The sequence below is a fragment of the Mugil cephalus genome, chromosome 4 (assembly GCF_022458985.1).
Source record: "Mugil cephalus isolate CIBA_MC_2020 chromosome 4, CIBA_Mcephalus_1.1, whole genome shotgun sequence".
NCBI lineage: Eukaryota > Metazoa > Chordata > Actinopteri > Mugiliformes > Mugilidae > Mugil > Mugil cephalus.
Window position 1 is genome coordinate 14,771,892 of NC_061773.1, and position 22,668 is coordinate 14,794,559.

At 41.2% G+C, this 22,668-nt stretch overlaps 1 protein-coding gene across 4 annotated transcripts in view; it reads left to right on the forward strand.

Moving 5' to 3' along the window:
• The window catches only part of matn4 (matrilin 4), a 26,015-nt gene extending 5,221 nt beyond the window's left edge, over positions 1 to 20,794 (forward strand). Inside the window, exons 2-17 of one of the 4 annotated variants that reach the window (XM_047583590.1) lie at positions 7,286 to 7,424; positions 8,594 to 8,769; positions 9,662 to 9,820; positions 10,097 to 10,328; positions 11,374 to 11,496; positions 11,982 to 12,104; positions 12,568 to 12,690; positions 14,386 to 14,508; positions 14,899 to 15,021; positions 15,305 to 15,427; positions 16,720 to 16,817; positions 17,011 to 17,142; positions 17,484 to 17,667; positions 17,887 to 18,039; positions 18,684 to 18,788; positions 19,451 to 20,794. In XM_047583590.1, the coding sequence (XP_047439546.1) occupies positions 7,343 to 7,424; positions 8,594 to 8,769; positions 9,662 to 9,820; positions 10,097 to 10,328; positions 11,374 to 11,496; positions 11,982 to 12,104; positions 12,568 to 12,690; positions 14,386 to 14,508; positions 14,899 to 15,021; positions 15,305 to 15,427; positions 16,720 to 16,817; positions 17,011 to 17,142; positions 17,484 to 17,667; positions 17,887 to 18,039; positions 18,684 to 18,788; positions 19,451 to 19,509 (2,118 nt within the window). In that variant the 5' untranslated portion in view covers positions 7,286 to 7,342 and the 3' untranslated portion in view covers positions 19,510 to 20,794. The remainder of the gene's footprint in view (positions 1 to 7,285; positions 7,425 to 8,593; positions 8,770 to 9,661; positions 9,821 to 10,096; positions 10,329 to 11,373; positions 11,497 to 11,981; positions 12,105 to 12,567; positions 12,691 to 14,385; positions 14,509 to 14,898; positions 15,022 to 15,304; positions 15,428 to 16,719; positions 16,818 to 17,010; positions 17,143 to 17,483; positions 17,668 to 17,886; positions 18,040 to 18,683; positions 18,789 to 19,450) is intronic. The other 3 variants (XM_047583591.1, XM_047583592.1, XM_047583593.1) reach the window with 3 other exon arrangements.
• The last annotated feature ends 1,874 nt before the right edge of the window (positions 20,795 to 22,668 follow it).

The following is a 22,668-nucleotide window of genomic DNA, read 5'->3' on the forward strand; positions in this document are numbered from 1 at the left end:
GGCGAAACAGCATCAGAAAGGAGGTTATTCTACTGAATGTTGTTTGTTGTGTTGCTACAGAATTAAACACTAAAGTGTTTGTGTTATTTAGCCTAGCCCACTGACTAAAATGGCAAAACAATAGGAACAATGTGTTGGTATAACACGATACAATTCCATAGAACTATAAACGTCAGCCTCCAAAATGAAATGATTAGTTATTTGAAACTAATTGTGAATACCAGAAACCTTCACAATGACAAGATTTATAATGTTTTAATGTTTAATTTCGCCAGTGAGTGTGTGCGCTTAAAAATGATATAGATGACTAAAATCATGCTCCTCTTTGAATATAATGAAACGACCATTTAAACGAATCAGTGTTTCTGCTGCAGTTTCTGCCTCCCATTTGTTTGACTGGTGAATTAGACTGAAACAGACTCCAAAAACCCTGAACAAACATAATTGTGTCCAATGCATCTTAAAGTTGGCGCAGCAACCAAAGAAAAGACCTAAAGAGACACTGCAGCCTACAAAGTTTGCTAAATTACCGGGTCTAGGAAGCTTGGAAAGCCCTTCATGGTGTTTGAAGGCTCCTTTATTGCCTAAGTCTTCAACAGGGGGTCACGGAGGCCCTAGGGGTCACGGAGGCACTGCAGAGGGGTCACAACACCTTTTATACAGTTTTTATATATTTTTTTAATTTTCCTCTCAAACGCCCTATTGTCGTTTGAAAAAAAAATTAATATTAAAACCTGTGTATTATTTGAATCATTTAATATTGAATGCAAAACGATAATAACAATGTATATGTATAAATAGCACTAGGCGGAGTTTAATATAGAGTACATATAGTAGGTCGGTGGTCCCTATTTAATCTCTCCATCAGTTTGGGGTGAAACCTGAAATACGTTGAAGGCCTCTACTTTATTGATTGTGGATTAGATTTTTACATATAAAAAGGAAGAACTGATTCTAAAATTTGGGAAAATATGACATAACTGTTTTAGAGGAGTCATACTTGGACAACTGCTGCCTTTTATTGGGCCGTATTCCCTCTCTCATGGTATTCACATTCAAGTTTTCAGAAACGGAGACGGGGGATGATGATTTCATATACTGTAATTTAGCCGTATAAAGTTTTAATTCTCTAACATGTCTGAGTGTAGGCTCGTTTTATAAGCCCACACTTGCCGAGCAGCAGAGCTTGTATGACTTACTGATGTTACCATGTGAACACAGGAGCTGCATTTGAAGGCGTCATAGTTCTTGGTTAGTTTCTGTTTGATGAGACCCCTCATCAGATGTCAGCTGGTTGTATTTAGCATTTTTCATGTGGATTAACAAAAGCAGATATATTTATTTCAGCTGATTTCAGGCTAGTCGTTTTCTCCTGCTTTTGGTCTTCATAATAAGATAAACATGATCGTCTCATTTCACCATGAAAGTGACAAAAAATGTAAATGTCCACAACCCATTAAACAGTAATTAGACACAGCAGCCGATGAAGAAACTCACCCAGCTGCTGTGTTTGTAGTTATTCACGCACGTTGACCTTTGAATACCTCCATGTCAGAGGCCGACGTGTCTCCCCATGTCATTGTCAGGTTGCTACAAACATCAGTCTGTTGAAAACAAACAGGACTCGACAAGATGTCTGTGTTTTCTATCAGTCAGCCGGGAGGAAAACGACAAGGAGCAGTCTCAGTGACCAGAAAAACACGTACTCGACACATTTTACAGCGCACATTATTTACTGCTAGTTCCCACTACTGGCTTTTTAACGATTCTGTTAAAGCGCTTTGTTTGGGTTTTGTCTTTGTTTTGTTTATGACCAGCTTATGGAGGACGAGTTACCTCAGTCAAGCTTGATGGAGCAGTGACCGACGTTTTGGACAGCAGGGAGAGGGACTCATCCAAACCTGACTGGAAAATAGTCAGCGCTGTGACTGACATACGTTGGGTCTATCCTTTTGTCTTGGCTCCGCATGAACAAACTAGGTCCAAGATGGACCTAGGTCGTTTAGTTTTACCGTTTCTAAAATTCTGCTGCATCCGTTTGAAAGACAAAGAGATATCAGAGGAGAAACGAACATGTAACATGTAAATATGGATGAGATTTTATTTTTTTTCATGAATCAGGAAGTTAAATGACCAGAGAGACTGATCCCAGTTTCACTTTCATTGAAGTGCTAGAATATGTTAGACCTGCAACCACAATTATATTGCCGTATATGTTGCTATATTAAAATGGGCGTGGCTGAAGAAGTGTAGTGATGTAAAGCACTTATACATGAGACCTACTGTGTGTGAGGAATTTAACAAAAAACTAAAATCTTGTGGTTGACATCAGTATTTTCATTTCAACTATTTGCGTGGCCTATCATTTTCAATTAAGGTCTGAGTCCCCAGTCCTGGTTTGGAAAACTGAATAATAACAATAATAATAATAAATGAATTAATTACATCCACCTAAAGGATGGGATGCTCGGCCGTGGTTAAACCCATAAAGACCCATCACATCTGGCCTAAAGCACCTTAAACTTCCTCCGGTTCAATGTGTTCTGCAGAAGTCGCAGAGCGCTCACGGTGTCAGGTGAGAGTTGCCTCTGTCCTCTGCCTGCAGCTCTAGAGGACATCTGGGAGAAATCTGGAGAATGCATTACCGTGCTCTTTTCTCTAGGGGGCGGCACTAACAGGAAATCCAGGCCTGATAATGGGCAGTTGTTTGATAGAATGAAAACAGAACTGCAGCTCTGTGTTCAAAAGTGAACATGTGTCGTCGCTGTTTTTCTGGATCTCTGCTCTGTGATTACTAATCTTCTTCGTGCATGCTTTGTTCAGATTAACAAAAGTAAGCACCACATAGCTTAAAGGAACTTTAAAAAAAATCTGTGTCAAACTAGTCTCAGGTTTAGGGAATCTCATCTGAAATACCGCTTGTTTTACTGTGATTCAGAGGGAACTATGTGACCTGCAGTTAGTCCTAACCTTGCAAATTTTTTTTTAACTTGAAAAAAAAAAAAAAAATGAATAAAATGGCAGAGAATTACAGATTTAAACCACCAAGCATGGTAAAAAGTCCACTGCATCATACGGCTGAGCGTCGTCTGGCGTCTGGAAGCTGAAATAAGGTGATTATTTAACTTGACCTTTCACCTTCCTGAATTACTGCTGCAACCAATATTAGACAGGAAGAAATCCAGAGGTTTATTTTTACTGCCTGGACCTGAAAAGGACTTTTAATAAACAGTTCCATCAGTCGTAGTAATCTCACATTCAAGCCAACAATAACTAGAGCTCCTGCTCTTTGACCGCCTCTGTAAGCGCTATGGTTGGATAAAACTCCAGTATGTGGCATCAAACTGCTCCACGTAAAAAAACTTTCCGGTTGTTACTTTATATTTAAGGCTCATTTTTCTTTTCAGATTAGACAATATAACATAAGTAAAAATAACATAAGTTATTTTCTCTTAAATGAATATCACGGTTGTGATGTATGTGTATGAATGAAGAGTTTGTGTTACTTGAAGGATCCCCATTTCTATATTTAACAGTTAACTCTCTCTCAGTCGCCAAAGGCAGCAGCCTCCACCACCACCCAGTCAATGAAATGTTTAACGAGAAAATATTGGGTCAGAGTTGAATGATTCTCTTTGTGGCAAATTTTGGAGCACGCGTTGGTCCGTGACCCACGCGGAGCTGCAACGGTGATGTGTATGTATGTGTGTGTATGTATGTGTGTGTGTGTGTGTGTGTGTGTGTGTGTGTGTGTGTGTGTGTGTGTGTGTGTGTGTGTGTTTGTGTGTGTGTGTGTTTGTGTGCCTGTGGTGCTGCACACGGAACGGCAGCAGGATCGCAGTGAATCATTGTTTGGTGAGTGGACGGCGAGGGAGACAGGAAGAGGGGGGGTGTGGGGGGCTGCTGGTTGGTTACTGCCGTTTAGGAGCCGCAAGTCACACTGAGGAGTCTTTGTGCCACACACACGCAAAATGTTTCAAGGATTTTTATATATATTATGGAATGTCACTATAAATGTAATACAATTCCTCCAGGTTTATGAGGCCTTTAAAGTTGGAAGTTGGTTTGTTTACCTCCCCCTCTTGGTGGCAAAAGTAACTACATTCAGTTTCAGTATGCAGCACGTTGCTTCTAGGCAAAGATCACAATGATGAGGATCTTTTTCTATCCTCACCATTGATCTTTATTAGACTGTACGGGTGTTTCCCAACCTGTATTATGCTATGTCGTTACATTAAGCCTGGTTACGTTTGTCTTCACAGGACAATCTAGACAAAGTCTGGCCATCACTTCAATGCTTTGAGCTGATTAATAGTTTTGTAGGAATAAAATACTTAAATAGAAAATGAAGCGTCAGCATTTATAAGCGTCTTGTGGTTGATCTACCAGAGTTCTGTAAATTTAACCACATGTTCAGTTTGATCTAGCATCTAAGTTACAGGTAGGAAACAGTGGTACTGTACATATGTGAAGCTGTCAGCTGTTCAGCCTTCCCAAGATACATTGGGTAAACTGCTTGTTTTTTTTTAAACAAAGTTATATTGCTCTGATGGTAAAGCGTGTTCAGACTGCTAATGAACCACTCTGTACATCGACTGCATGCAGGCTGATACTACCCCCTTTCTAACAGGGCAAGACTACATCCTAGATAGCCTGGAAGCCAGACAGACTTTCCCCATCCCCACATTTGGAAAACTGGTCTGGGGTCTCTCCACTGGGGACTGTTTATGCTCCAGCAAAGGATCTGCTGACCAATCAAATCATTTTAGTGGGGCTTTATGTGTTGATGGACAGAAGAGTAACATCAACATAAAGTGTGTTTACATGCAGAGCTTAATCGACTTATGCTCAAAATTCGACTTTCTCACTACAGTCCTTGTCCCAGTTTACATGCAGCGGAAGAAAATCGAATAACTGATGGTAACATGTTCTTCTCCTCCTCCTCCTCCTCCTCCACACTAGGTGGCGATACGTGTCCTTTCAGCAGGTCAATACCACGTTGATACGGCTTGTTTTCCGCTTGACCTATTACGTAATATAATAAACAAGAGTTGTTCATGCGGCGGACCACCATTTAAACAACAACCATAGGGGCAATAGTACATTTTTTAATCTTGTACGTAATGTTTGCGCTACTTCTGATGCAGATAAGATGCTACTATCCCTCAGACGGTTCTTCTAGCGGCTCTGTTTACTTTCTTCTTCTTCTGCAACCGGCTTTTGTGGATGTTTTTGTTCCGGGGTCACACGCCAGCAGAGTGGTTGTGGAGCATGCGCACAGGACTTTTTACTTGCCACTGTCACCCCTAGGCTTGCTCTGGAGGTTTCAGGTTGGTTTTTGTAAAGCGTCTTGAGACCATTTGCATTGTTATTCACGCTATATAAATAAAATTGAATTGAACATAAATAAATTAAAATTGATGTTGGATTGGCAGGTGAGAGTGTGCAGGCAGTTTCTCTGTTCTCTGATCTGTTCTCTTCCCTCTCGTCTGTGAAGAGATCGTTTCAGCGTTCAGATCAGCGGTCAGATTTATCGTACTGGAGCAGTTGTACATATGTGAAGTCGCTCTTAGGATATCTTGAAGTAATGCCAGTCATCATATCACAGGATATGCACTCTGGGACATAAAATGTCTAATATTTTTGACGCCTCTTAAACGGATCAACAGATTCACCTGATCTGATGGGAAGAGGTGACGTTCCCATGTGTTCAGGCCAAAGCATCAGCTGTGAGTGTTTGTCTTTGTCTGGTAGACATGACTTTAAGTGACAAGTATCCCTGCAGCACTTTGTAACGGTTCAGTGGAGTCATAAAATCAGGCCTATACTTCTCAAGTAGAAGGAATCAAGAATGTGTTATACGGGAACTTTTAGTGAGGCCAGTATGTAAAGGAATAGCCACAGATGACTCTTCAAAAACATAGGGGCATGAATAATGTGCAACATGTTTGGCTGAACTTCCACTCACTGAGGATGAAAGAAAAGAAGACGACAAATAGAGATGATGTGAGCCAGTGAAGGCCACGGGCTCTGGCCGCCAGTCAAAGAGTGATAAGGCCCTGAAGGACCCCTCTGTGGGCTGGCTTTGGTGCTGCCTGTTTGAATTGACTTGGTTCCCTGAACATAAATACTTCCCAGACATTATCATTATCCCTCTGCTGCTGGCAGCGCTGATCGCCTACAGGGACGCTGACAGACACACGGGCAGATTAGGGACTCCGTGTGTGTTTATCCACAGCCCTCCATTAGCAGGAATTGCCGCGCACCGTATCCAGGTGTTTGCAGACGTGTGTTTTACGACGAGGCAGGACCGGAATGTCCCGCTGCAACACACGCCCGCCACGGTCATCATTATCACTTTACAAACACAGAGAGCAGGAATCTGCTGTTTCTACACTCTTTAATCGCTCTGATGAGCGTCAACAGTCACTTGCCCACACGCTCGGAGTGGAAAGACCTAATCCTGCGCGGAGGCCGATAGCAGCTTGGTTGATTTGTTCCAGGACGGAGGGCGATAGCAAACCAGCCTGGCAGGGGAAAACACCCCCGGTTTTGGAACAATGACCTTGTGTGAAAGCATCCCAGATAACCTGGAAGCCAGACAGACTTTCCCCAGCTCGTTTCCCCAGATTCTGCTCCAGAAAAAGTGGAACAAATATCACCAGGGTTACCAGACGGGGATATAAACCATTTTAAATTTATGAATATCTTATATAATATGTGCTCCCATTTTTTGTGCATGACATCACTGAGCATATCTCCATTGGTTATACATTATATGAATGAACCTGCACCACATGGTTGAGGTTTAAGCACAAAACAAGTTTGTAGTAGTAGAACACATCACTGTGTAGATGCTCTTTCTGGTTTGTGAAAGGTTGTGGAAAAAAATTTGAAACATTTTTCCAATTTTGCCTTCAAATGGAACTATTGTCCATAAAAAAAAAAAAAAAAAAAGAGGCTTGAAGGGCAAAACTAAGACACTCTTCCTGTTTCTAAAAATCATTCCCACTTAAAGTTTGAGATTAAACTCAATCCAGGCTATAAATCTGTGTGTAAAGTATCAAAAACAAGATCTAAAACTTAACTTGATCCCTGTGTTAAGGAGCTGCCTCATTACTTATTAAAATCTTGTTGAAAATAATATATAAAATGAATCATCTCACAGAACTGGCCTTCTTTCTTAACCTGGAGGTCCAGACATCGTCCCATAAGACACATCAGACATAAAGTGGACCAAATTATCTGTCCTCCTCCACTCACCCGCCGCTTCTTCCCTTCACAGAGTCTGATCCTGTTCCAGTTCGGCTGCGGGCGACTCGTCTAGATCGCTATCATCAGGATGAAGATGAGACAGCTTGGAGCGCTGTGTGGCTTCGTTCTGCTGACCCTGGCTGCTCTCGCCACCGGTCGGCCGAAACTAGGTCAGTCTGCAGGCACCGTGAGAGATAACCGACAAAACTAAGGCAAACTGAGAGGAAACTTTACTCACTGCATTTCTCCATAGTATTCCACACCGAGCTTTGGTTTTTCCTTTTTTGGGAAATCGGGCACAAAATCTAATGTTCATGACATTTAAAAGGCTGAAGCTGAAGAAGAAGAAACCAGTTTCTTGGTGTTTGTGGATTTGATTGTCACATTTAGGAAGAAAAAAAAATACTAGTCAACGATGAGAAGTTTCCTGATTCATGACTTAACCTCAGTGGACATATAATAGCAATACATTTGGATTCTGTTTACATTAAATCTCCAGATGACTTGATTTATTGTATGTGGCCATAAATTTACAGATTTGTAGGCTGCTACAAACCGACCATTGTTCCGTTTGAAAGTAAGGATGGATTCCTCCACAGTCCCACGTGTCTCCTCAAGCTGCCTCTGAGTCGCTCCTGTTGTGACTCCCAGTTTCAGCTTGGCCTTTGCGAAGAAACTCTGGAAGTGCATTAATCAAACGATCCCTTTCCAGCCCATAAAGCCACGCCACAAACACAGGCTCACCTCATACCTCATTCACGACTGCAGCGCTTTTGAACCGGGATGATGTTACAACATGAGAGCGCGTCCGAAAAATTAAAGACAAAACCAGGCGCCGTGTGGCAGCTGAAGTAACGGAGAAGTGAGTTCAGGTGGTAAATAATGTGAAAGACATACGAGGAAAGCTTCCGTCAAACAACACACACACGGCTAAACCGACATGTTTGAAAATCCACAGAGGGAAAAGTAGTTTATCTTAGACTAGATTACTGTATGTTCAGTAGGAGACACTTCACAGGCTGTTGCATTATTCATGCAAACCTGACTTCACCAACTATTCGAAGGATACGACAGTTTTTCCTTTTACTGCCAAATCTCACAAAGAACAAATCCGCTGCTAAAATTTAGATACAAAACAGGCTTCATTAAAAAATCTCTAACAGGAAGCATGATTTTGCACTTGTTGGAACATGGGTGTAACTTAATTGACTCATTCATGTTCAAAAATATTTAGTTTGAATGACTTCTTCAACCTCTGTCCTTGTGAAAATCAGATGAGTCGGTTGTAGCTCAGGAGCTCACCGACTTCTCTCCTGACTTTGTCTGATTTGTCCCCCAGGTCCTGAGCAGAAGTGTAAGTCTGGTCCGGTGGATCTGGTCTTCCTTATCGACAGCTCCCGCAGCGTCAGGCCGCACGAGTTCGAGACCATGAGGAAGTTCATGATTGATATTCTCAACACGCTGGACATCGGACTCAACGCCACCAGAGTGGGAGTGGTTCAGTACTCCAGCCAGGTACTGTAGGTGTCTCGACCATCTCTGATGTTGCTTATTATTCCCTGGTTGATGATCTTCAGCGCTCTTTTTTTAAACACCTTCATTCAACAATAATCACATCTAAGATAACTGGAATACAGCCTGTTTTCTCTGAGCAGCTGATACGGATAGTAATATTACACCTGATCATAAGATGATACTAAATAAGGAGTTTACATGACCCAAGACATCAGAACATTTTGGACAAATCAAAGCAGCAGGAAATGTTACGGCTTTTCCTCCAGTTTTGTCTCAAGTTCTGATTTGATAGAGTAAAACATAGGTCTTCAACAGGGGGTCAGCGGAGGTACTGCAGGGGAGGTTGTAAAATCTTTGGTTGATTAAACATTTTTTTGTATATTTTTTCAATTTCCAAAATTTAAATTACTTTAAATACACATGAACATGAATCCTATATATTTTCGTAAAGGGATAAGGGATAGCTTAATATCAAATGCAAAATGATAATAGTAAAAATAATAACTTATATACATCAAGACAACTGGCACTAGGCTGAGTTTAATATAAAACACATATAATAGGTGGGGGGTCCCTACTTCAGTTTCGGTCCATGGCCTGAAAATGCTGAAGACCCCTGGAGTAGATGAACACTTGCTTCAACAGCTGGATGTTTTTCTACTTCCATGTTTCTGCCTCTTCTGGAAAATCATCACCTGATGTTTACCCCTTTCTCAGAACAATGGATTTATTTTAACCAGACAGAAACCATAATTAAAGGTCAACACCAGGTTGATCAGATCAGCCTGTTTGGACTGATGTGGTCAGATGAGGCATTTTTATTCTAATTATTAGTGGAAGATTGGAGTCATTTGAACAGAGTACCTGTCATCACTCACCCCTCTGCTTTCAGGTCCGCAGTGAGTTCTCTCTGAAGGCCCACGCCAAGCTGGACAGCATGGTGAAAGGCATCAATCAGATCATCCCTCTTGCTCAGGGAACCATGACTGGACTCGCCATCAGATATGTGATGAATGAAGCTTTCACCCCCGAGGCTGGAGACAGGCCAAAGGTACAAGTCTCTGAAACAACAACATCTGTTGTTTAAAGTACGCTTCATGTGTACAGCCAACAAACACATTCATTAAACCTGGTAAGCTAGTGTGTAGTTGAATGACTTTCCATCAAACTCACAGACGTTGATCTGAAAGTTTCCCGCAACACTTAAGCTTTGTTTTAGTGGCTCAGCCTATAGTATTTTTCTTGACCTTGCATCCAAATTCCATCTCGTTAATACCACCTCCTGCCTCACCTCGGCTCTGACTCCGAGTGTTTTCTTCCCCTTCAGGTCCCGAACGTGGCTGTGATTGTGACAGACGGACGTCCTCAGGACCGTGTGGCCGAGGTGGCGGCTGAGGCCAGAGAGAAAGGCATCGAGATCTACGCCGTGGGAGTTGCCAGGGCTGACATGACGTCGCTGCGGGCCATGGCTTCTCCACCCTTCGAGGACCACGTCTTCCTGGTCGAGTCCTTCGACCTCATTCACCAGTTCGGACTGCAGTTCCAGGACAAGCTCTGCGGTGAGACCGGTCGGCAGGAAATGACTCCTGTCTTCAAAAACACAAAGCAGACATGTTGGCTTTCCCTTACTGTACTTTCTGAAAAATAATTCTTCAATCGAAACAGGACTAATTCAGGTCATCAAATGTAGATTTTATGAACAAAGAATGAAAAAATAAAAACCTTAATGAGAACATTAATGATAGAAAAAATTGTCATCAAAGTCTCATTCTTTATGGATTTGGCATCTTTTTATTTTTCATTAACTCCACATCCGAAACTGGCGAAGACCTTCAAGGTTAACGCAGCTAATGGATTACTTTTATTTAAAGTCGTCTTGACACGAGTAAAAACTGTAGCCAAAGTCTCTGGAATTCAAATTTAATGCAGATGGCTTCAACTAAATTCTTTATGTAATTAGAAACACCACAGTGAACCTGATACTCTTTCAAATCAGCCATCAGTCTAACCTGGATACATCAACCTGGAATAAAATGGTGAATCAATATGTAAGCGATTAACTACATCGTTTTTGGTGGAGGACTGATGGTGTGGGGCTGAAATCACACACATCGTTGCAGACGTCCCGGGGTAGATGTCATTCCTCCACATCTGAAGCTGGCGAGATTATTTCCTCACTGTATCTGCAGATGACATGAGAAACTAGCTGCAGCTGTTATTCTTTTTTCTGTTGCTTGTTTGTAGGAGACGACATCAATAGAAATATGATTTTTATATAATCCCCTTTGATTATGTAGCTACGAGGATTAACTGAGAGATAAGTGGTTCAAGACAGAAGGAGACAATTTTAGAAAACCCAGCACTTTTTTTATCTTACAAAGAAGAGATAATGTATAAGATCCATGACCGTTAAACATAGTGTGTAAATGTAGAAACTGCAGTCTTGGGCTTCCATACAGCAGCTTTAATGTCGTTATTAATCATAAAGTGGTGACCAATGAGATGTTTCTTCTCGGTTCTCGCCTGCAATGAGGACACAAACGTCTAACCCAGTCCCCGCTCACAGTCTCATGGGTGCTGAGATCGGTCTCCTCTGCTCGGCAGGTATGGATATGTGTCTGGAGTCGGACCACGGCTGTGAGCACATCTGTGAGAGCTCCCCGGGCTCCTACCACTGCCTCTGTCTGCCTGGATACACCCTGAATGACGACGGGAAAACGTGCACAGGTAACAAACTGCAAAGTCAAATCACAAGAAGCGCTTCAGTGACATAAACATTCATACGACCGCGGCCTACAACATGTTCTCTTAACATTAATAATGGAAATTACTCTACATTATGTTGCATAAGACAATACTTGACAATGCTAAAGATGCGAATTGGTATTGTAGTAAGCAAATGATTGACTCCTTTATAGTGTGAAAAAAGCATAAATACTGGTCTGAGTCGGACACAACGGCCACAACATGCAAAAAAAGATTTATTTCTCCACATTACATTAAAGGATATAACATCAGATGACAAAAATTAGGCCTGGTGAGCTTCTTCAGCTTACTGGTGTCTTCTCAGGCCTTTTCCAGCCACGTCCTTTTATCCACACCTCGTCACCTGTGGCTGGTTAATATAAGTTAAACTGATAAACAGGCCGAGGACACTTGCACTTATTGATCACGGAAAAAGTAACTCCACGAATCGTGAATGTGTGTTTCAGCCATAGATCTGTGCGCGGAGGGAAAGCACAACTGTGAACAATTGTGCATCAGCTCCCCCGGTTCCTTCACCTGCGACTGCAACAAAGGATACAAGCTGAACAACGACAAGAAGACCTGCTCAAGTCAGTCTCACACGCAGATTTAGACGCACAAACAACAGATCACGTAATCCTCACCAGAGAATTCATTGCAGGCTGTAATGGATTCAGACAAAGCCTCTGCTGCTTCGTGAAGTGAGCGTGGGTTCGCGTTTTCGTTCCTCCATCTGTCCCAATAAAAATAATTTGTAGGGCACCGATTTGTTTAAAAGTTGACTATAAAATTATGAGTTACAGTGCATCCCTTTATACTCCAGCCTTGAGCTGAGCACAGTCTGAGACACGCGTTTATGGGAAGTGTTCAGCCTCAAGTTAACAGTTAAATTCTCTGAAACTGGAGTCACAGTTTTCATAGCATATAAAACTTTTTTCTTTTAGAAGTCGCCTGTTTTAGGTGAAACAAACTGTGAGGAACACAAACGCAACCCCGCTCACTTTGCTGCTGCCCTTTCTGCTGCTCACGGCCTCGCTGCTTTCCCCCCCTCAGTGATCGACTACTGTTCGTTTGGGAACCACAGTTGTGATCACGAGTGTGTGAGTGTGCTCAGTGGCTATCACTGCCGCTGTAACGAAGGATACAGGCTGCTGGACGACGGCAAGACCTGCCAGGGTAAGTGGCGCAAACATCGAAGAGCATGTGATGAAAAGACATACGCCTGATGTCCACCGCTGATATCGCTGTTACCACACATGCATGATTTGTGCGCTGCAGCAAGTGTAATAACACATACGCACACAGGGGGAAAACCAGCATGAGATAGCGCAGTTGTGTCATGAGATTCTTAAAACTCAAGACACCGTCATATCTCTGGCAGCTGCTTTTCTCACGCAAATCACAAATAAAAAGCTTTGCTGAGATCTCGCTGGCTCTGTCGTTTGGTGCAGACCCAAAATGATGCAGCTGGAGCGCAATTCATTTGCACTTTTCATTTCAGTCGCCTTCTCACTCATCCAAGGGGCGTCTCACCGTGGGCCAGTAAAGCGGAGCAGAGCGCACACAATAGCCAAGAATACCAGACCATTTGTGTCACTTACTCTTTCTTCTAAATTTATTATTGTCATACTCCAAAGAGGTTTGGATGGAACAAGACGATGTAGCAGATTGGTGAAAATCATTTTCATCAGCACTTGGAGGAACGCGTCGCTGTATCTGCATATCAGTCATTACATATATATTAGTTTGAAACTATTTCTGATATTTGCACCGCCTTGAAACCAGGTCCTTGTAATTAGACGGCAGAGTTACATTAAGCAACATGAGAACACTTGGCATCTCATTGCAATATTTAGCAAATTTTTCAGCCAGAACAGGATCTCGTAAAGTTGGGCGATTGCCTCGAAGCTGCTTCCGAAAGAGATTTTCAAATAAGACTGAGGATGAGTTGTCAGGTCGTTTCAGGTTCAACTGTGTTGCTTTGTGTCAGTTTTGTGGAAGCAAATAATGCAAAATGAGCAAAAACTCTGTAAAATGAAACCATTTTGGTGAAATAAGGTAATAAGGGGTTATTTGTTATGGGTCTGACATCCTGTTTTTTTTTTATAAAAATCCACATCTGAAACTGATGAAGACACTTAAAGGACTGATTACTAATGAAGAAAACACCTGTACTCCAGTCTCTGTAATCAAAATTGTACCAAACTGGCCTCTTTATTTCATTAATCTGAAAAAATAAATAAATAAATAAATAAAAAAATAGCCGCACACACAGTGTATATTCACCAGGAAGCTTGTTATATACACGCTAAAGGAAGCCATCAGCGTGTTTGTACATATTCATGCACGCTACACACTAATGTACAGATGTCTCAGTGGTATTTACACAGGAACAGCTGCAGTACAGGATCCTGTTGACAGAAAACTGTGAAATTAAGACAATTTACAACCTTTGCGCAGCCAAAGACTTGTTATTCCCTTGAAGCCGTCCAACTCTTCAAAGCTGGAGCGATGCACCATGTAATTGTGTCGTCTGTTTAACCCAAATACCACAGCAGCATTATGACTTTTAAATGATACACTGTCGGCTGCTCTTGGCTTTTTGAAAACTTAGAAACAACTTGTGAGTCAAAATTAAATATGATTTAGACCTTGATCGAAAGTATTATAAAGAATAAAGAGGATATCAAAGATTTATTTTATGATCCATCTATTTTATTTATATTCTCAATTCTTGTCTATGTGATCCTCTCCAATGCACAAAATTCAACACAGATCTCACAACTTTATCATTTTCTTGGCTCCAATATTAGTAGAGACATCTACGACACACACACACTTTAACCCGATGTGTGTGTGTGTGTTGTTTAGCGATTGACCTGTGCGCTGAGGGGAAACATGACTGTGAACAAATCTGTGTCAGCGCGCCCGGCGTCTTCACCTGTGACTGCAACGAAGGATACACACTCAATGAAGACGAGAAGACCTGCGCACGTTAGTCAGGCCCTCGCACAAATACACGCACACGCAGGTGTACACACATTAGCAAAAACACACACACAAACACACACACACACACACCTGGTTTATCTGTTGTTCACTGGAGGGCAGCCTGTTCCTTCTCCTCCTACCGTCTCTTCAGTCCTCTCAGATGTGAAGCAGGATGAACAAACAGACAACACACAACGCCACTTAGATTATACCACAACATCAGATGAAACATACAAATGAATCCTCCAGCATCACTTGCTCTTGATCTAGATCCACTTGTGTGAAATGCAGAACCACATCCACACAGGAAATCAACGCATGTTACACTATTATTATAAATGGAAATAACTTTGTGTGTGTCTGTCTGTGTCTGTGTGTGTGTGTGTTACACAGCCATTGACCTGTGTGCCGAGGGAAAGCACGACTGTGAACAGATCTGTGTCAGCGCTCCAGGCGTCTTCACCTGCGGCTGCAACAAAGGATACAAACTGAACAAGGACAAGAAGACCTGCACAAGTCAGTGGATTTCACACACACGCTATTTTATAGTAACTTTTTTTTTTTGCTGACAACATGTGGACAAGGAAGAAAAAGAGACATCTAAATCTCACTGAGCTGACACTGTGTCGTTTCCTGTCCATTATTTATTTCCTGTCCCGTTAGCCAGACATCATGTACTGAACTACTGTATAATAATAATGATGATCCATTACCCAGTGAAGTAGGACATCACTTATGGAGGTAAATGCGCGGCCTGGTCTGCACGTTTGTGTTGTGTTTACTGTTTGTGTGTCTGCAGACATGGACCTGTGTAAAACAGTGGAGCACGGCTGTGAGCACCAGTGTGTGAGCACTCCAGGATCCTACTACTGTATCTGTCCTGAGGGACAACTGCTGCAAGATGATGGCAGGAGCTGTGGCAGTAAGTCGGACTTGAATCAATCACGTGAACGTATATCTGTTCAGTTGCAGTCTTAAAAACTTTAGCTTATTTTGTGGAAACACAAAACTCTGATGCAGAGCGTCGACTTAGATCCTTAAACGTTTTGGATTAAGGTGTCAGGAGGTCAGCACGGAAATCAGAGAACAGATACAGAGTGTCGTCTAAGTGTGACCTGCATTACTGTCGGCCATTAAACCTGTTATGAATCAGGAGTCATCCAGCGACACTGGGACAGATCTCGGCGAGCGCTTCTGAAGGGAAAAGCATAAAGAGCAGACGTTAGAGTCATAGTAAGAGAAAATAAGTTGTGTTACAGGAAATGAAATAAAGATGCTTGAGAAAATGAACCGGATCTCGTCCTGATGTTAAAAGCAGCTCAAATATGTCTGGGAGAAACCATCTGGACTAAGATTCCTCTGGAGAGGAATCCAAAGTGCCTGTCAGTAACATTCACACAGCACCTCCACCTGATGATATGTGGCGGGACAGGACGCCTCATTTATCATCCCTTCAAGAAACACACTTTAAGAGGACTCCTGCAAAACACTGACTTATGTCACAATGACACCAGACTGAGACTGGAGATAAAGAGACACGTTGACCCGGTGACACCAAATAATTATTTCATAAATAACCAACACATCTGCTTATCATGGGTAACATTAAAGAATAAAAACATATCTGAGGTGTCATTTTGGATGGAGTCCAGTCAGCATGTCAGGATCAAAACTTGATTTAATTAGGAGAGACTTCCTGTCCAGAGCTTGACTGAACTGGCTCCTCTCCATTCAACAATTTTTATATTATATGTATTCTATATAAATTATATCAGAGTAGGTCTGACATTTAATTATTTCACTTAAACATCCCCATTGCATGTCAGTGTAACACAAAACATAACACACATTTAATTGTTAAAACACTGAGAAGAGTTTCACAGACAAAAAAACGTATGCATGTGTAAATTACTGCTCACCGTCGTATTTATATATTAGTTATTTCTGTGCTGAAATGTTCTGCACCTGTAAAACTTCACTGACAGAAAGGCCCGTCCTGTACCGTATATCTGGCTCAGCAACAAATACAAACTGAACTTTATTTAAACAAGTGTTGTATATTTACGTTTCTTGGCCTAATAATGTTCAGTGATGTATATCTTGTGGTGATAATGATAGAGAAAAAAAATAAAAGGTAGTTGCACAATAAAAATAAAACCTTTAATATTAACCCACTGTATTATGTCAGTATTCATTTTTCTTCTTCTTCTTCAGCCTGCAAGTCTGCCAACATCGACCTGGTGCTTCTGATTGACGGCTCTAAGAGCGTCCGACCCCAAAACTTTGAGCTGGTCAAAAAGTTTGTTAACCAGGTGAGGCCATTATTTTACTATCACAGCCCAAATAAGAACAAATAAATGAATAATTCCTGTACATTATGGATACTGTAGGTTTGCATTCGTCTGAGCCAGAAAATAAATACAAAACAAAATAAACACATAATGAAGAGTAGACGTGACTATAACTGTACCAGATGAACATGTCTGACCTCCTCCTGTGCTCCAGGTGGTGGACTCTCTGGATGTGTCTGTTCATGGTACCAGAGTGGGTCTGGTTCAGTACTCCAGTCGGGTCCGGACAGAGTTCCCTCTCAACAAGTACCACACGGCTGATGAGATCAAAGCTGCCGTCATGAAGGTAACAATGTCATGAAGACATACTGTAGGTCATCACATATCCAAAAACTTGAAGACGTAACTTTCACAGAACAGACCAATTCGAACTGAAGAAGCGAAGCAACTTCAAGAAACTCCATCTTGTCTTGTCTCAGCTTGGTTTTTGGATGTTAACACCAGACATATTACAAAGAACCACTAGCCTTTAAAGCACATAAAATAAAAAGAGTGAGACTTAAACAACAAAAATATAACGTCACAGATCCACTGGCCCATTATGAATCTAAACATGTTTAAGAAATGTTGCTGGATGAAGAACGCCTGCACCACATCATGGGCCCCTCGATTAATGTCCCTGTTTAGGTTGATTACATGGAGAAAGGTACGATGACGGGTCTGGCCCTGAAGCACATGCTGGAGAACAGCTTCTCAGAGGCAGAAGGCGCTCGTCCTCTGAAGCGCAACATCCCCCGAATCGGACTGGTCTTCACAGACGGACGCTCGCAGGACGACATCACCGAGTACGCCAAGATGGCCAAAGAAGCTGGTGATTCATTTCATTCTATTTACCTATTTTATTTCACAGGAAAATATATTAATATGATATGTAGTGCAAGGAAAGAACCAATACTGCTTATTTGAAGCCTCCCCCTTAATTATATTAAACAAATGTTATAGAGCAAAACACTTTGATGACCAGATAAAGACCCTCTGGCTCTAGACGATGGTGAAGATTTATCCCTGAAAACCTGTTGTTTCTGTGCAGGTATCACCATGTACGCTGTGGGCGTCGGCAAAGCTGTGGAAGATGAGCTCCGTGTGATTGCGTCTGAGCCTGTGGAGAAACATTTCTATTACACCACTGACTTCACCGCCATCAGCACCATCGCTGAGAACCTTAAACTCAATGTCTGCCCAGGTGCAGTCCTGTCAAACACCACAACATAACCTCATTTCTTTTTTTTTCATTATTATTATTTGTGGGGCCGATCATTAGCTGTTCAGAGGAGCCACACACACACACACACACACATAAAGTACTTCTTGAAGGAACAAGTCAAAGCTGCACAGTTCATGAATGTAGCAGTATTTGTGCATCTTTAAGCCTCTTATCCCGCCACATGTCAGACAGACATACCACATCATTTCCATGTCAAAGACAAAATGAAAATTATAAATGGATGATTAATTATTCTATCAGTTTCAAAAGATTTTGTCTTCTGTAAAGTAAAACTGAGCATGAGTCTTACATGCTGCATGTAGCTGTAGCGACGTCTTGATCTTTGTCTCCATCTACTGGCAGAAAGACACAACAGCTGTAGGAAATGGATCCAGATGTAAAATGTGTCATCAATATGGGATCCAACGTAAAGACAAAACATTAAAAGAGATTTTAAACCTATAGAACTATGACATCAAAGCTTAATGTTTGTCACTGAAAATGAAACAGTTTAATACGAGCAGTGCATCGAGCCTTCAAGACAGATATATACAGATAAAAGATAAATGCAAAAAAGGTTTGTGTGAATTTTTTTGATTTTTCTTTTCTCTATCCTCCGGTAGAGGAGAGCCAGGGTGAGATCGAGGTGAAGGATCCGTGTGCCTGTGAGAGTCTGGTGGAGTTTCAGCACGCGACCATGAGCAGCCTGGAGCAGCTCAACCAGAAACATATCCTTTAAAAAAAAAATCTCCTTACACACAGGCCTCTCTGTGACTTCAGGTAAGAAACTGTGGTATCGTGGTAGATATATCGTAAACTTTTAAAAGCAACAGGTGAATAATTGTGATCCCTGCCAGCAGTTGCATGTGAGTTTTTTTTTTTTTGTATTTTTAATGTTGCTGCTTCTTAAATAATTAGTGACTCATGAAACTTAAATAAAATCTTACAACTTGATCCAGAAGAAACATCACTGGCCTAGAAGTTAATGTGCTGCCCTCAGGTCCTCATCTCTCTAATCTTATCATGTCTCTTTACAAAGATTGAAGGGGTATACACTTAATGGATGTTGATTAAAAAAATGAAACAAAGGTCAAACAGACTGGGTTTCTTGAAGCCAGGTAGAGTTGGGTTTTCTGAAGGCGGTGTCCACCTGAAACTCACATGATAAGGGTCTATTTCATATCAGCCGCTCACCTGTGGACAGATTCTCCTCATAAATAACCTGAAGAAGCTACCTGGATGAAATTTCTTCAAGAAACCCAACAAGTCTAGTTGCCCTTGTTTCATCCTTGTTTCTTGGCATGAATGACCGAGAACCGCATCCTCATTTGCAGAACTATTTGCTGTAATTCCTGTAAATATCTTCATATTCCCTTAACTGACTGCCCACTGGCTGGAATGACGGCTCGTCTGGAGCAGCTCGAGAACCAGCTCCTGTCCAGGAAGTGATGTGGTCGTCGCTGAGAGCAAACAGGAAGGAAGAAGAGCAGAGCGAGAGAGAGGAGGGCACATCGTGGCAGAAGCATCAAAGGGGGAGATTTAAAACACTCTTCCAGTCAGTGGACAAGAAACCAAACTAACGTTGCCTTTTGACAAAGCCTGTGCAGTTTCAGAGGAGTGTGAGAGTGATCTGAAAGTTTTTGATATAAAATCAAATTTATGTTACATTTGTAAATTACATAATTATGTACACTTTTTTTTTCCTAAAAAACAACAACAACGACACATCCCCCTCCCCTGCCGTCATTAACAGAGCAGTGGCTGCAAGATGAACAGATGGATATTAAATCTGTTTTTTGTTATCACGCACAAATGAACCAGAACACATTAAAGAACACATTAACGGTATTTGTTTCTGACCTCTGTGTAACACGTGCACCTATACCAGTGCACAACGAGGATCACAGGCATGTTGCTATCTTTGTAAACTAGATGTAATCAATGTACTGTAGATATTAACTTAGTGAAAATACGATTAGCAGTTTCCATCACACTCAGTGTTCATCCAGTTCATTTCTCTTAGTGCCCTATTTATACTTGATCTGTTTTATACAGTTTGTTGAATATAATGTATTTATAGTCGATTTGCTTTGCTTTTTTTGTTTGTCTGTTTGTTACCAACAGTAGAATAGCAAATACACATGTCAGAGTGGACAGTTAGAAGAACTAAGTGTTATTACCACTCCCGATACCAGACAGGGTTGGCTCATTTTATAATACAGGCATCACGTTCACATATTTCCTATGAGGCCTGGAAACTGGGTTAGAATAAAACAAACAAACAAAAAAAGGGGGGAATTAAAACAAATCACTTTTAACTAAATCTGTGGTCTGTTGGTGGAGTACGATGCGAGAGTCTTAAAGGATTCACTATACACTACTAACTATGACTAAATACCTTCTTTCGTGCATCATCTTTTCTCTGCACTTTCTAGACCGGATGATGTATAAGTTTACACACAGAACTGTTCGTTTCCTCAGCTGATAAACAGCAAAGGAAGATCTGACACTATGATATTCAAATAGTTCACCTCTGTTCTCTCATCGGATTTCAGGAGCTCTAACCGCCTCAGCTACGACAGTGTCGACCGTCTGACACTCTATAGCCCTTTATATTTGACGCCTGTATGTTTTTGTATATTTTCTCATAACTTTACATTTTTTTTTTTTTTTGTATTTTTCTAAAGAATCTCTGTATTACAGCACAAGAGGCAATAAAGAAGTGAACTTTTCACTTCTGAGTGGTTGTGTCCTTTTGGGGAAGTCTTTTCATTTCCAGGTTTCACTTTTCGCTATGGAATTCACATTTTCTCACCTATTGCTTCGTTTCATTGGCCTTATCTTGCATCTACACAGAGATTGTGTAGGTGAAAGATGAGAGCACAGAGCATTTCTAACAACACACAACATTTCTTGACAAGCGCGATGAAGGCCTTGAGCCGAAACGCATCGGCCTAATAAAGTTGTTCCACACACTGCAGGTGCTGCTGGAGTCTTGACTTTCCTACAATAATACACAAAAACAATGATGCGACGTTGACGCAACAATACATTGCTACAAACTGCTAGCATTGCGGTTAGCTTAGCAACTGCACAAAAAAACTTATCACAGATTAACAGACACAGAGAGCAGCTACTAAAACAGTACCTTGAAATAAAATTAGAGGAAAATCAATCGCGCCTTTTGATATTTCACCTTTTTTTTTTTGAATGGGTGAAGGTAACAGTGAGTGTGTTTGCAACAGTCTCTGGTTCACACAGAAACAAGTCCAGCACTTTTGTGATGGTTTTACCCACAGAGTTCCAAATTTAAACCTCAACTTCCCACCAGTCCCTTAGAAGTGAAGAAGCTACTTGGATGAGTGACAAAGTCACTGTGACCTGGATGACTCATGTTGTATGTCGACCTTGTTCCTACATTTCCACAAGTATAAGTATAGTTTATAAGAGGGTAAAGTGTTTCACTATATGTGGGCTGACAGACGCACAGGAGTGACATTAACACTGGGAGCTTAATTTAATGTATCTTAATAATACTAATAAAAAATTTAAAAAAACATGCCGACCAGTCTGACAACACAAACAGCACTTATACTGTATATACAATATATAATATATACAATATATAATTCACAAGTCTGTTATGAACTCTAAGATATTAAGCAGAAAGAAAAAAATGAATTACAGCTGTGGGTGCAAATTGACATGTCCAACATCTCATCTTCTACTACCACTTACCCTCACTAGGGCTGTGGGGGTTGCTGGAGCCTACACTCTAAAAAGTGTATTTGTGTAGCAGTTGCAGTAAAGTAATGTTTTGCATGACTGTAACTCAGTTTTCTGCTTTAGTCATAACAGTGTGCTTTGGTGGATTACATCAACTTGAAATTACACTTTATTCGATTAACCTACAATTATTATACTACTATTCAAGTCAAAGTGTGTGAGTTAAGTTTTTGTGCGCCTGACGTCATTGACACATTGACCCCTTTTGCATGTTCTCCCCAGGTCTGCATGGGTTTTCTCCGGGTACTCTCGGTTTCCTCCGGCCCCCAAAAGACTTGCTCGATGGGTTGATTGGTGACTCTTGACCGTAGGTGTGAGTGAGTGCAAATGGTTGTTTGTGCCGTGCCGTGCACTGCGCCGTGGACTTGTGACCTGTCCAGGGTGTGCCTTCCCTATTAGGTTGTCAAGCAACAGTATTTTACAAATAGTTGAGTAGAAAAATTAAAACCTTCCAAGTGGATGTGTCTTAAATTTAAACTGTTTATTTCAAAGCACTTAAATTATTAACTGTACCTGACTCAAATCAATTGTGTTAATCTAACTTGTGAACTTAAGTTGAAAAAAAAATAATTAAATTGCATGTTACAGATTGAAGTAATTTTTTTAAGGTGATCCAACAATTTTCTCAGTTGTTCAGTATTCTAGCTGTGATCAGTCAACATTTAATCTAAAAATGTACATAGTTTTTTTTCTACAGATCTTCTGTGTATTAAATAACCAGTGGAGACCGCTATGTGTAAAGTAATTCATTGGAAATACAATAATAATTTTAGTTTAAACTATGCATGAACGTGTAAACCTCAGGTCCAGGGACCCTTTGAC